Raw genomic sequence first — 15,584 nt, forward strand, 5'->3', positions numbered from 1 at the left:
TCCACAATATCTCCCCCCGAACATCCACAATATCTCCCCCCGAACATCCACAATATCTCCCCCCCGAACATCCACAATATCTCCCTCCCGAACATCCACAATATCTCCCGCCCGAACATCCACAATATCTCCCCCCCTCCCCCCGCCCGGACATCCACAATAAACCCCCTCTCCCCTCGCCCGAAAATCCACAATAAACCCCCCCTCCCCCCGCCCGGACATCCACAATAAACCTCCCCCTCCCCCCGCCCGGACATCCACAATAAACCCCCCCTCCCCCCGCCCGGACATCCACAATAAACCCCCCCTCCCCCCGACCGGACATCCACAATATAACCCCCCCTCCCCCCGCCCGGACATCCACAATATCTCCCCCCCGAACATCCACAATATCTCCCCCCCGAACATCCACAATATCTCCCCCCCGAACATCCACAATATCTCCCCCCCGAACATCCACAATATCTCCTCCCCCCCCCCCCCCCCGGACATCCACAATATCTTCCCCCCCCCCCCCACCCAGACTTCCACAATATCTCCCCCCCCCCCCCCCCCGGACATCCACTATCTTCTCTTCCTCCCCCCCCCCCCCCCGGACATCCAAAATATCTCCACCCCCCCGGACATCCTCAATATCCCCACCCCCCCCGGACATCCACAATATCTCCACCCCCCCCCCCCCCCCCCCCCCCCGGACATCCACAATATCTCCTTCCCCCCCCGGACATCCACAATATCTCCCCCCCCCCCCCCCCCCCCCCCGGACATCCACAATATCACCCCCCCCCCCAGACATCCACAATATCTCCCCCCCGAACATCCACAATATCCCCCCCTCTCCAGCACATGTACAGGTGTTATCACTGTGTTTAATAGTCACAACCTAATGGTGTCCTGGTGGGCACGCAGTGGGCACCTAATGGTGTCCTGGTGGGCAGGCAGTGGGCACCTAATGGTGTCCTGGTGGGCAGGCAGTGGGCACCTAATGGTCCTCCTGGAGTACAGGAGGGGACTGAGGACGCACCCTGGTGTCGAGGAGGTAATGTTGCCTACCTTCACCACCTGGAGGCGGCCTGTCAGGAACTACAGGACCCAGTTTCATAGGGAGGAGTTCAGACCCAGGGCTGTGAGCTTTGTAATTAACTTAAAGGACATTATGGTGTTGAAGGCCGAGCTGATGAACATCATTCTCACACATGCATTTATTTAGTCCAGGTGGGTAAGGGCAGTGCATCGTGAAAAGACTCTGGGGATGAGCATGCACCTCTTATGTACCCATTGTGCATTCCCCTCTTTAGTGCAAATAAAAGCCTTGAGTGGCGAGTTGATGCAATTCCAAGTCAGGAAGATTAAACTCTCAGACTGAGGAAGACCTCAAACAGACTAAAAAGAAAGGTTTTATTTGCCCATATAAAGTCTGTTATTAGCGTATTAGCGAGTATATTTTAAACGTATTTCTTTGGTGGGCTAGGCTTTGTTATTTATTTGTCTCGATTGATTCAACTTATAGGTCTATAATCGGCAGGGGACTCTCCAGATCTTCCTGGTTTTAATAGAAGTGAAATAACTGTTTGATACATGGATCTAGGAAGCTCTGAATTGCGTGACGTGTTGTCATTTGTGTAAATAGGGGGGGGCTAATTTGTCCTTAAAATAAATATATATATATATATATATATATATATATATACAGTGCCTTGCGAAAGTATTTGGCCCCCTTGAACTGTGCGACCTTTTGCCACATTTCAGGCTTCAAACATAAAGATATAAAACTGTATTTTTTTGTGAAGAATCAACAACAAGTGGGACACAATCATGAAGTGGAACGACATTTATTGGATATTTATTTCAAACCTTTTTAACAAATCAAAAACTGAAAAATTGGGCGTGCAAAATTATTCAGCCCCCTTAAGTTAATACTTTGTAGCCCCACCTTTTGCTGCGATTACAGCTGTAAGTCGCTTGGGGTATGTCTCTATCAGTTTTGCACATCGAGAGACTGACATTTTTTCCCATTCCTCCTTGCAAAACAGCTCGAGCTCAGTGAGGTTGGATGGAGAGCATTTGTGAACAGCAGTTTTCAGTTCTTTCCACAGATTCTCGATTGGATTCAGGTCTGGACTTTGACTTGGCCATTCTAACACCTGGATATGTTTATTTTTGAACCATTCCATTGTAGATTTTGCTTTATGTTTTGGATCATTGTCTTGTTGGAAGACAAATCTCCGTCCCAGTCTCAGGTCTTTTGCAGACTCCATCAGGTTTTCTTCCAGAATGGTCCTGTATTTGGCTCCATCCATCTTCCCATCAATTTTAACCATCTTCCCTGTCCCTGCTGAAGAAAAGAAGGCCCAAACCATGATGCTGCCACCACCATGTTTGACAGTGGGGATGGTGTGTTCAGTGTGATGAGCTGTGTTGCTTTTACGCCAAACATAACGTTTTGCATTGTTGCCAAAAAGTTCAATTTTGGTTTCATCTGACCAGAGCACCTTCTTCCACATGTTTGGTGTGTCTCCCAGGTGGCTTGTGGCAAACTTTAAACTACACTTTTTATGGATATCTTTAAGAAATGGCTTTCTTGCCACTCTTCCATAAAGGCCATATTTGTGCAATATACGACTGATTGTTGTCCTATGGACAGAGTCTCCCACCTCAGCTGTAGATCTCTGCAGTTCATCCAGAGTGATCATGGGCCTCTTGGCTGCATCTCTGATCAGTCTTCTCCTTGTATGAGCTGAAAGTTTAGAGGGACGGCCAGGTCTTGGTAGATTTGCAGTGGTCTGATACTCCTTCCATTTCAATATTATCGCTTGCACAGTGCTCCTTGGGATGTTTAAAGCTTGGGAAATCTTTTTGTATCCAAATCCGGCTTTAAACTTCTTCACAACAGTATCTCGGACCTGCCTGGTGTGTTCCTTGTTCTTCATGATGCTCTCTGCGCTTTTAACGGACCTCTGAGACTATCACAGTGCAGGTGCATTTATACGGAGACTTGATTACACACAGGTGGATTGTATTTATCATCATTAGTCATTTAGGTCAACATTGGATCATTCAGAGATCCTCACTGAACTTCTGGAGAGAGTTTGCTGCACTGAAAGTAAAGGGGCTGAGTAATTTTGCACGCCAAATTTTTCAGTTTTTGATTTGTTAAAAAAGTTTGAAATATCCAATAAATATCGTTCCACTTCATGATTGTGTCCCACTTGTTGTTGATTCTTCACAAAAAAATATAGTTTTATATCTTTATGTTTGAAACCTGAAATGTGGCAAAAGGTCGCAAAGTTCAAGGGGGCCGAATACTTTCGCAAGGCACTGTATATAGTCAATGGGAAAGCCGTCCAATCCTGGTGTTTAATAAAAAAAATAATAAGAAACTCCACAATTTCGTGGTATCCAATTGGTAGTTACAACCTTGTCTTGTCGCTGCAACTCCCGTACGGACTTGGGAGAGGCGAAGGTCAAGAGCCGTGCGTCCTGAAGTTGTTGGCCCTTTTCAAAAGTAAAAGATCGTATTTATTTTCTTTCTTGTAAATATGTTTTATGGGCTTTTTCTAAAATAGTTTATATTTTTTTATTTTATTTTTTTAAATTTCAAACTCAGATTTAACTTTTGCGGAGTATCAGATGTGCGCCATTAAGGCATCCCAGATTACATTGGGGGTGGGCTTTTCTATGTCCTCTGTCTACATTTGTAATATTAAACGTTCAAAAAAAAATCATTAATGTATTTAACACATTTTGAGTCTTGAAGATGTGCTCTGCTCATTTTCCATATTCTGTCATGTGTATTTTCTGTCACATAATCTGAAAACACCAGATTTGCCCCTGACATACAATGAAATCGTTATGTATTTTTCACCAGGTATAATTCAACATTAGAAAATGTCCTCTTTCGTCCATTTGCTGAGATATAAGGGACAATTGTGTATTCTTATTTATCAGGATGCCTATCACTTCTGCTATTACAACAGTTGTGAAGAGGGCACGACAACACCTTTTCTCCCTCAGGAGACTAGCATGGGTCCCCAGATCCTCAGTTTTTTTCTACAGCTGCACCCTCAAGAGCATCCTGACCGGTTGCATCACGGCCTGGTATGGCAACTGCTCGACATCTGACCGTAAGGCGCTACAGAGGGTAGTGCGTACGGCCCAGTTCATCCCTGGGGCCAAGCTTCCTGACATCCAGGACTTATATACTACGTGTGTCAGAGGAAAGCCCGAAAAATTGTCAGACTCCAGTCTCACCCAAGTCATAGACTGTTTGTTATCTCTACCGCACAGCAACCGGTACTGGAGCGCCAAGTCTAGGTCCAGAAGGCTCCTTAAACAGCTTCTAACCCCAAGCCATAAGATGCTGAACAATTAATCAAATAGACCCCCCTTTTGCTTTTACACTGCTGCTATTTGATGTTTATTTATGCGTAGTCACTTTACAAGTTACATTGACTCAGTACCGGTACCCCCTGTATATATCCTTTTTACCACAACAAGGCGACTGGGAATATGGTTGAATACAAACAGTGTAATTATTCCCTCCGTAAGGCAATCATACAGGCAAAATGTCAGTACAGAGACATAGTGGAGTCGCAATTCAACGGCTCAGACACGAGACGTATGTGGCAGACTGAAACTGTCATCTGTAACTGAACTAAATGACTATTGCCCAGTAGCACTCACTTCTGTCATCATGAAGTGGTTTGAGAGACTATTTAAGGACCATATCACCTCCACCTTACCTGCCATCCTAGACCCACTTCAATTTGCACATCTCCCCAATAGGTCAACAGACGATGCAATCGCCATCACACTGCACACTGCCCTATCCCATCTGGACAAGAAGAATACCTATGTAAGAATGCTGTTCATTGACTTCAGCTCAGCATTCAACACCATAGTACCCTCCAAACTCATCAAGCTGGAGGCCCTGGGTCTCGACCCCGCCCTGTGCTGGACTTCCTGACGGGCCACGTCCAGGTGGCGAAGGTAGGAAACAACACCTCCACTTTGCTGATCCTGCGTGCTCAGCCCCCTCCTGTACTCCCTGTTCACCAATGACTGCGTGTCCATGCACACCTCCAACTCAATCATCAAGTTTACAGACGACACGGCAGTAGTAGGACTGATTACCAACAATGATGAGACGGCCTACAGGGAGGAGGTGAGGGCACTGTTGGAGTGATGACAGGACAATAACCTCTCCCTCAACGTCAACAAAATGAAGAAGCTGATCGTGGACTCCACCGAGAGCATCCTGTCTGGTTGCATCACTGCCTTGTTTGGCAACTGCTTGGCCTCCGACCGCAAGGCTCTACAGAGGGTAGTGTGTACGGCCCAGTACATCACTGGGGCCAAGCGTCCTGCCTTCCGGGACCTCTCAACCAGGCGGTGTCAGAGGAAGGCCCTAACAATTGTCAAAGACTCCAGCCACCCTAGTCATAGTGTTCTCTCTGCTACTTCACGGAAAACGGTACTGGAGCGCCAAGTCTAGGTCCAAAAGGCTTCTTAACAGCTTCTACCTCCAAGCCATAAGACTCCTACAGCTAATCAAATGGCTACCCAGACCCCTGTTTTACTCTGCTGCTACTCTCTGTTTATTATCTATGCATAGCCACTTTAACTCTACCTACGTACATATTACCTCAATTACCTCGACTAACCGGTGCCCCCGCACATTGACTCTGTAACAGTACCCCCCTGTATATAGTCTCGCTATTGTTATTTTACTGCTGCTCTTTAATTACTTGTTACTTTTATTTTTTTATTTTTAGTTTTACTTAACACTTTATTTTTTCTTCACTTATTAAAGCTGTTAAGGGCTTGTAAGTCAGCATTTCACTGTAAGGTTGTATTTGGCACATGTAACAAATTAAATGTGATTTGTAAAGTCAAGTCCATCCTATTCAACAATTGTTGTTTGTGTGTATACTATTCTATCCATGTATTATACAGATATACTACGTATTATATATTACAATACATATTCTATATACTACATATTACAATACATATTCTATATACTACATATTACAATACATATTCTATATACTACATATTACAATACATATTCTATATACTACATATTACAATACATATTCTATATACGGTCCATAGTGTCTATACTACACATTCTATATACTGTCCATAATGTCTATACATCCCATCATATATACATACATACTCAGACACTGCTCGTCCTAATATGCATTTCTTAATTCCATTCTTTACTTTTAGATGTGTGAGAATTGTTAGATATTGCTGCACTGTTGGAGCTAGGAACACCAGCATTACACTGTTGGAGCTAGGAACACCAGCATTACACTGTTGGAGCTAGGAACACCAGCATTACACTGTTGGAGCTAGGAACACCAGCATTACACTGTTGGAGCTAGGAACACCAGCATTACACTGTTGGAGCTAGGAACACCAGCATTACACTGTTGGAGCTAGGAACACCAGCATTACACTGTTGGAGCTAGGAACACCAGCATTACACTGTTGGAGCTAGGAACACCAGCATTACACTGTTGGAGCTAGGAACACCAGCATTACACTGTTGGAGCTAGGAACACCAGCATTACACTGTTGGAGCTAGGAACACCAGCATTACACTGTTGGAGCTAGGAACACCAGCATTACACTGTTGGAGCTAGGAACACCAGCATTACACTGTTGGAGCTAGGAACACCAGCATTTCACTGTTGGAGCTAGGAACACCAGCATTTCACTGTTGGAGCTAGGAACACCAGCATGTCACTGTTGGAGCTAGGAACACCAGCATTACACTGTTGGAGCTAGGAACACCAGCATTTCACTGTTGGAGCTAGGAACACCTAGCGCTGTTCCAGTATTCTACTACACGATACTGTCTGACCTCACCTTACCTCCCTCTCTCTCTGTTCCAGTATTTCAACAATGAGAAGTATGAAGCAGAGAAGTATGATGGTTATCTGAAGAGCTACGAGTCCTCCTCCCTGAAGACCACCTATACCCTGGCCATGCTCAACTTTGGACAGAGTGTCATCTTTAGTGTGGGCCTAACTGGTATCATGGTACTAGCTAGCAAGGGGATCATGGCAGGTCAGTCTACCCCTACACCCTAACTAACCCGAATCCCTACACCCTAACTAACCCGAACCCCTACACCCTAACTAACCCGAACCCCTACACCCTAACTAACCTTAACCCCTACACCCTAACCCCTACACCCTAACCCCTACACCCTAACCCCTACACCCGAACCCTTACACCCTAACTAACCCCTACACCCTAACTAACCCTAACCCCTACACCCTAACTAATCCTAACCCCTACACCCTAACTAACCTTAACCCCTACACCCTAACACCTACACCCTAACTAACCCCTATACCGTAACTAACCCTAACTCCTACACCCTAACCCCTACACCCTATCTAACCCCTACACCGTAACTAACCCTAACTAATCCCTACACCCTAACTAACCCGAACCCCTACACCCTAACTAACCCTAACCCCTACACCCTAACTAACCTTAACCCCTACACCCTAACACCTACACCCTAACTAACCCCTATACCGTAACTAACCCTAACTAACCCCTACACCCTAACCCCTTCATCCTAACTAACCCTAACCCCTACACCCTAACTAACCTTAAATCCTACACCCTATCTAACCCCTACACCCTAACTAACCTTAACTACTACACCCTAACCCCTACACCCTAACTAACCCTAACCCTTACACCCCTAACTCCTACACCCTAACCCCTACACCCTAACTAACTGCTAAACCCTATCCCCTACACACTAACCCCTACACCCTAACTAACCCCTAAACCCTAACCCCTTCACCCTAACTAACCCCTACACCCTAACTACCCCTAACCCCTACACCCTAACTAACCCTAACCCCTACACCCTAACTAACCCTAACCCCTACACCCTAACTAACCCCTACACCCTAACTAACCCTAACCCCTATACCCTAACTAACCCTAACCCATACACCCTAACTAACCCCTACACCTTAACTAACCCCTACACCTTAACTAACCCCTACACCCTAACTAACCCCTACACCCTAACTAACCCTAACCCCTACACCCTAACTAACCCTAACCCCTACACCCTAACTAACCCTAACCCCTACACCCTAACTAACCCCTACACCGTAACTAACCCTAACCCCTACACCGTAACTAGCCCTAACCCCTACACCCTAACTAACCCTAACCCCTACACCCTAACTAACCCTACACCGTAACTAACCCTAACCCCTACACCCTAACTAACCCCTACACCCTAACTAAACCTAACCCATACACCCTAACTATCCCCTACACCCTAAATAACCCTAACCCATACACCCTAACTAACCCTAACCCCTACACCCTAACTAAACCTAACCCCTACACCCTAACTATCCCCTACACCCTAAATAACCCTAACCCCTACACCCTAACTAACCCTAACCCCTACACCCTAACTAACCCTAGTCCTACCAAGGGCATCATGACAGGTGAGGAGAGGGTCTTCCAAATCAATTGACATTACAAAATCAACATTCCATTCCTGCAGATTCCTCTTTTAATCAGTTGTGGATGTTTGACAGTGTGTTGTTGAAGGCTCTATGACAGTAGGAGACCTGGTGATGGTGAATGGTCTGCTGTTCCAGCTCTCTCTGCCTCTTAACTTCCTGTTGTTGTTGACAGGCTCTATGACAGTAGGAGACCTGGTGATGGTGAATGGTCTGCTGTTCCAGCTCTCTCTGTCTCTTAACTTCCTGTTGTTGTTGACAGGCTCTATGACAGTAGGAGACCTGGTGATGGTGAATGGTCTGCTGTTCCAGCTCTCTCTGTCTCTTAACTTCCTGTTGTTGTTGACAGGCTCTATGACAGTAGGAGACCTGGTGATGGTGAATGGTCTGCTGTTCCAGCTCTCTCTGTCTCTTAACTTCCTGTTGTTGTTGACAGGCTCTATGACAGTAGGAGACCTGGTGATGGTGAATGGTCTGCTGTTCCAGCTCTCTCTGTCTCTTAACTTCCTGTTGTTGTTGACAGGCTCTATGACAGTAGGAGACCTGGTGATGGTGAATGGTCTGCTGTTCCAGCTCTCTCTGTCTCTTAACTTCCTGTTGTTGTTGACAGGCTCTATGACAGTAGGAGACCTGGTGATGGTGAATGGTCTGCTGTTCCAGCTCTCTCTGTCTCTTAACTTCCTGTTGTTGTTGACAGGCTCTATGACAGTAGGAGACCTGGTGATGGTGAATGGTCTGCTGTTCCAGCTCTCTCTGTCTCTTAACTTCCTGTTGTTGTTGACAGGCTCTATGACAGTAGGAGACCTGGTGATGGTGAATGGTCTGCTGTTCCAGCTCTCTCTGCCTCTTAACTTCCTGGGCACCGTGTACAGAGAGACACGCCAGGCCCTCATCGACATGAATACACTCTTCACACTGCTCAGTGTTGACACCAAGATTAAGGTAACACAAGGTTTCCTAAGGGTTAGGTTCTCCAGTTCTAGAACACTGTAATTACTGACTAGCTGTACACAGCATTCCTAAAGGTTCTATACTTATAGTCCAGTTCTAGAACGCTGTAATTACTGACTAGCTGTACACATTTTTATTAAAGGTTAGTTACTTATAGTCCAGTTCTAGAACACTAATTACTGACTAGCTGTACACAGTATTCCTAAAGTTTCTATACTTATAGTCCAGTTCTAGAACACTCTAATTACTGACTAGCTGCACACAGTATTCCTAAAGGTTCTATACTTATAGTCCAGGTCCTCTCCTCTGTCTATAGGAGAAGGAGCTGGCCTCTGCCCACCTTGTGACCCCCTCCACCTCCCCGGGAGGGTTAGAGGTCAGGGGCTAGGGGTAAGTCTGTAGTAGGTAGTCCTAACTCTCCTGTCTCTCTACTCTAGGAAAGAGAGCTGGCCCCTCCTCTCTCCGTCACCCCTCAAGAAGCCACCATCAGGTTTGAGGATGTCTACTTTGAGTACCTGGAAGGACAGAAGGTTCTAGAGGGCGTCTCCTTCCAGGTGCCGGCTGGGAAGAAGGTGGCCATCGTAGGAGGGAGCGGATCAGGGTAAGCTCTCATTTAGAAAGGCATTGACCTGTCTGAAATGGTCATATGAAGTGCACTGGTCAACAGTAGGGTTGCACATTTCTGGTAGTTTTCTCAAAGTCCCTGGAATTGTGAGGGAATAACCAGGAAATCCAGAATCGTTCAAGCGGGATTTCAGGAGCAGGACATTTTGGGAATGTTTCCAGGATTTTGCAACGTTAGTCAACAGTGTTCATCTGTAACATCCTGGTTTGGCCGTGTCTGATTGTCCATGTTTACATGCTCACAGTATTCCACAATGTAGCTCATATCCCGCTTAAGGTCTTATTCAGGATGAGCTGTTTGCATGCACCTTTGATATCCTGTTCACAAGTATCCCTATAACCCTGAGTAAACAGAATATTCCTCATTGAAGTTCATATGGGTTAAATGGAATAGTAACTGAAGTCTGGACACTGACTGTCAGCCTATGACCTCACCTGTAGGCCTATGACCACCTGTAGGCCTATGACCTCACCTGTAGGCCTATGACCTCACCTGTAGGCCTATGACCTCACCTGTAGGCCTATGACCTCACCTGTAGGCCTATGACCTCACCTGTAGGCCTATGACCTCACACATTTAGAGTAATATGTTATTAATTCCTGTAGAATGATGCATTTCTTGCAGTAAAAGGATACAACAAATATGCATTTTGTCTCAGGAACAGTAGTGGAGAAATATGAAAATAGACAATGCAAAAGCACGGTTAATGTGTTATCTTTGACTCTGTTAAGCAAGCACACCGTATTTCACCACATCAAATATGTCTTATCAGAAACATGTTCAATCGTTTTCTCAGCTTTTGATTTCCTTAAAATCGGTCAAACTGATGACATTTGACATGTTGCACAGGACCAATCTTTCCACTGTTCTTGATGCTGTTGAGTTTTCTCCCGGTTCCTAATGGAAACAGACAACTTTACCGGTGTTAACTACATTACTAATAAATTCATTCTCGGTGTTAACTACATTACTAATTAATTAATTATCGGTGTTAACTACATTACTAATAAATTCATTCTCGGTGTTCACTACATTACTAATAAATTCATTCTCGGTGTTAACTACATTACCAATGAATTCATTCTGTCGCTGTAAGACGTTGTTCTGCTGAGCACTACTTTATTTAGTCTTCTGGGGCAACAAGTTATGACAGAAGAGAAGCTGTATCTAACTATAGTTGACAAACAAATGGCCTACGAGATGTCATTAATTATGATATAGCCTACCAAATGTCATTAATTATAATATGGCCTACGAGATGTCATTAATTATAATATGGCCTACCAAATGTCATTAATTATAATATGGCCTACGAGATGTCATTAATTATAATATGGACTACGAGATGTTATTAATTATAATATGGCCTACGAGATGTTATTAATTATAATATGGCCTACGAGATGTCATTAATTATAATATGGCCTACCAAATGTCATTAATTATAATATGGCCTACCAAATGTCATTAATTATAATATGGCCTACGAGATGTCATTAATTATAATATGGCCTACGAGATGTCATTAATTATAATATGGCCTACGAGATGTCATTAATTATAATATGGCCTACGAGATGTCATTAATTATAATATGGCCTACCAGATGTCAGTAATTATAAGCAGAAAGTTGTCTAAAATAGACTGCCACCCCTGATATGCCCTTCGCTGACTGTGAAAAACAACCGTCAACCGCATAAGATGTTGACCTGCCACAGTATCCCGTCTCAGATCAGATAAGATGTTGACATGCCACAGTATCCCGTCTCAGATAAGATGTTGACATGCCACAGTATCCCGTCTCAGATCAGATAAGATGTTGACATGCCACAGTATCCCGTCTCAGATCAGATAAGATGTTGACATGCCACAGTATCCCGTCTCAGATCAGATAAGATGTTGACATGCCACAGTATCCCGTCTCAGATCAGATAAGATGTTGACATGCCACAGTATCCCGTCTCAGATTAGATAAGATGTTGACATGCCACAGTATCCCGTCTCAGATCAGATAAGATGTTGACATGCCACAGTATCCCGTCTCAGATCAGATAAGATGTTGACATGCCACAGTATCCCGTCTCAGATCAGATAAGATGTTGACATGCCACAGTATCCCGTCTCAGATCAGCATATCCCAGGCATCTTATTCTGGTTTCACGTAACTGGGATACAAGCTTTTCGGGGTTTATTGTAAACGGGATATGATGTTTATATGCGTCAACTCAAAAACAGAATACTTGAGTCTCCCGAATAATAACAGGATATAGGTAGCATGTAAACATGGTCACTGGGTCTGGGATCTGTCTCTGTGTAGAAACCCTTATTCACCAGCTCTACTTGGTACATAATTGGCCGGCTGCTTCACTAATCTGTTCTAGTGTTGAAGTGGAAATGTGCCTCTTACGGTCCTAACCTGTATTTAACGTTATCCTCTCCAATTATATCTGCAGATTCTGGGTTAAAACCTTTAGGTGCTTATTCAGCGTCGCTCTGCAAGCTTAGTCTTTCTACTATAGTTACAATGTCAGTCCTATTTCCCAAAAGTCATAGAAAAATATATTGGCCACATACACATATTTAGCAGATGTTATTGTGGGTGTTGCGAAATGCTGGTGTTCCTAGCTCCAACAGTGTAATGCTGGTGTTCCTAGCTCCAACAGTGTAATGCTGGTGTTCCTAGCTCCAACAGTGTAATGCTGGTGTTCCTAGCTCCAACAGTGTAATGCTGGTGTTCCTAGCTCCAACAGTGTAATGCTGGTGTTCCTAGCTCCAACAGTGAAATGCTGGTGTTCCTAGCTCCAACAGTGAAATGCTGGTGTTCCTAGCTCCAACAGTGAAATGCTGGTGTTCCTAGCTCCAACAGTGAAATGCTGGTGTTCCTAGCTCCAACAGTGTAATGCTGGTGTTCCTAGCTCCAACAGTGTAATGCTGGTGTTCCTAGCTCCAACAGTGTAATGCTGGTGTTCCTAGCTCCAACAGTGAAATGCTGGTGTTCCTAGCTCCAACAGTGAAATGCTGGTGTTCCTAGCTCCAACAGTGTAATGCTGGTGTTCCTAGCTCCAACAGTGTAATGCTGGTGTTCCTAGCTCCCACAGTGTAATGCTGGTGTTCCTCGCTCCAACAGTGTAATGCTGGTGTTCATAGCTCCAACAGTGTAATGCTGGTGTTCATAGCTCCAACAGTGTAATTAATGCTGATGTTCCTAGCTCTAACAGTGTAATGCTAGTGTTCCTAGCTCCAACAGTGTAATTAATGCTGATGTTCTAGCTCCAACAGTGTAATGCTGGTGTTCCTAGCTCCAACAGTGTAATTAATGCTGTTGTTCCTAGCTCCAACAGTGAAATGCTGGTGTTCCTAGCACCAACAGTGAAATGCTGGTGTTCCTAGCACCAACAGTGTAATGCTGGTGTTCCTAGCTCCAACAGTGTAATGCTGGTGTTCCTAGCTCCAACAGTGTAATGCTGGTGTTCCTAGCTCCAACAGTGTAATGCTGGTGTTCCTAGCTCCAACAGTGTAATGCTGGTGTTCCTAGCTCCAACAGTGTAATGCTGGTGTTCCTAGCGCCAACAGTGTAATGCTGGTGTTCCTAGCTCCAACAGTGTAATGCTGGTGTTCCTAGCTCCAACAGTGTAATGCTGGTGTTCCTAGCACCAACAGTGTAATGCTGGTGTTCCTAGCACCAACAGTGAAATGCTGGTGTTCCTAGCTCCAACAGTGTAATGCTGGTGTTCCTAGCTCCAACAGTGACATGCTGGTGTTCCTAGCTCCAACAGTGTAATGCTGGTGTTCCTAGCTCCAACAGTGTAATTAATGCTGATGTTCCTAGCTCCAACAGTGTAATGCTGGTGTTCCTAGCTCCAACAGTGTAATTAATGCTGATGTTCCTAGCTCCAACAGTGTAATGCTGGTGTTCCTAGCTCCAACAGTGTAATTAATGCTGATGTTCCTAGCACCAACAGTGCAGTAAAATCGAACAATTCACAACAATACACACCCCTAAAACTAAAATAATGGAATTAAGAAACATATAAATATTAGGACGAGCAATGTCGGAGTGGCATTGACTAAAATACAGTAGAATAGAATACAGTATATATACATATGAGATGAGTAGAGCAGTATGTAAACATTATTAAAGTGACCAGTGATTCCATGTCTATGTACATAGGGCAGCAGCCTCTAAGGTGCAGGGTTGAGTGGTAGCCAGCTAGTGACAATGACTCAATTCAGAGCAGGGTACTGGGTGGAGGCTGTCTAGTGGTGGCTATTTAACAGTGATGGCCTTGAAATAGAAGCTGTTTTTCAGTCTCTCGGTCCCAGCTTTGATGCACCTGTACTGACCTCGCCTTCTGGATGGTAGCTGGGTGAACAGGCCGTGACTCGGGTGGTTGTTGTCCTTGATGATCTTTATGGCCTTCCTGTGACATCGGGTGGTGTAGGTGTCCTGGAGGGCAGGTAATTTGCATTGTGCAGACCTCACAAGTCCACAATCAGCTCCTTCATTTTGTTGACATTGAGGGAAGGTTATTCCCTGGCACCACTCCCAGGGCCCTCAGCTCCTCCCTGTAGGCTGTCACGTCATTGTTGGTAATCAGGCCTACTTATATGACGTCTGCAAACTTGATGATTGAGTTGGAGGTGTTCATGGCCACGCAGTCATTGGTGAACAGGGAGTACAGGAGGGGGCTGAGCACGCACACTTGTGGGGCCCCTGTGTTTGGGATCAGCATAGTGAAGGTGTTGTTACCTATCTTCAGGTAAGGTGGATGTGATATGGTCCTTAACTAGCCTCTCAAAGCACTTTATGATGACAGAAGTGAGTGCCTCGGGGTGATAGTCATTTAGTTCAGATAGCTTTGCTTTCTTGGGTACAGAAACAATGGTGGACATCTTGAAGCATGTGGGGACAGCAGACTGGGATAAGGAGAGACTGAATATGTCCGTAAACACTCCATCCAGCTGGTGTGCGCATGCTCTGAGGACGAGGTTAGCGATGCTGTCTGGGCCGTCAGCCTTTCGAGGGTTAACACTCTTAAATGTCTCACTCATTTCGGCCACGGAGAAGGAGAGCCCACAGTTCTCGGGAGCAGGCCGCGTCGGTGGCACTGTGTAATCCTCAAAGCTTGTCTGCAACGTGGCTGGTTTTCCCTTTGTAATCCGTGGTTTCCTGTAGACTTTGCCACATACGTCTCGTGTCTGAGTCGTTGAATTGCGACTCCACTTAAGACAGAATTTTTACTAGGATTAAATGTCAGGAACTGTGAAAAACTCAGTTTAAATGTATTTGGTTAAGGTGTACGTAAACTTCCAACTTCAACTGTATACGTCAATGTTATTCTCAGAGCCTACCCGGAACACAAACCAGTCTGCGTGATCTTGAAGCATGGATTCTGAATGGTCAGACCAACGTTAAATAGACCTTAGCACGGGTCCTTCCTTGAGTTTCTGCCTATAGGAAGGGAGAAGGAGGATGGAGGGCG

The 15,584-nt window shown here is 45.0% G+C and overlaps 1 protein-coding gene across 1 annotated transcript in view; it reads left to right on the plus strand.

The window, feature by feature from the left end:
* LOC139391069 (ATP-binding cassette, sub-family B (MDR/TAP), member 7) overlaps window positions 1–15,584 on the plus strand; it is a 65,352-nt gene that overhangs the window by 37,275 nt on the left and 12,493 nt on the right. The window contains exons 9-11 of the mRNA XM_071138564.1: window positions 6,909–7,083; window positions 9,310–9,467; window positions 9,914–10,077. Coding sequence (XP_070994665.1) covers window positions 6,909–7,083; window positions 9,310–9,467; window positions 9,914–10,077 — 497 coding nt within the window. The remainder of the gene's footprint in view (window positions 1–6,908; window positions 7,084–9,309; window positions 9,468–9,913; window positions 10,078–15,584) is intronic.

The sequence above is a fragment of the Oncorhynchus clarkii genome, chromosome 31, assembly GCF_045791955.1.
Source record: "Oncorhynchus clarkii lewisi isolate Uvic-CL-2024 chromosome 31, UVic_Ocla_1.0, whole genome shotgun sequence".
NCBI classification, from domain to species: domain Eukaryota; kingdom Metazoa; phylum Chordata; class Actinopteri; order Salmoniformes; family Salmonidae; genus Oncorhynchus; species Oncorhynchus clarkii.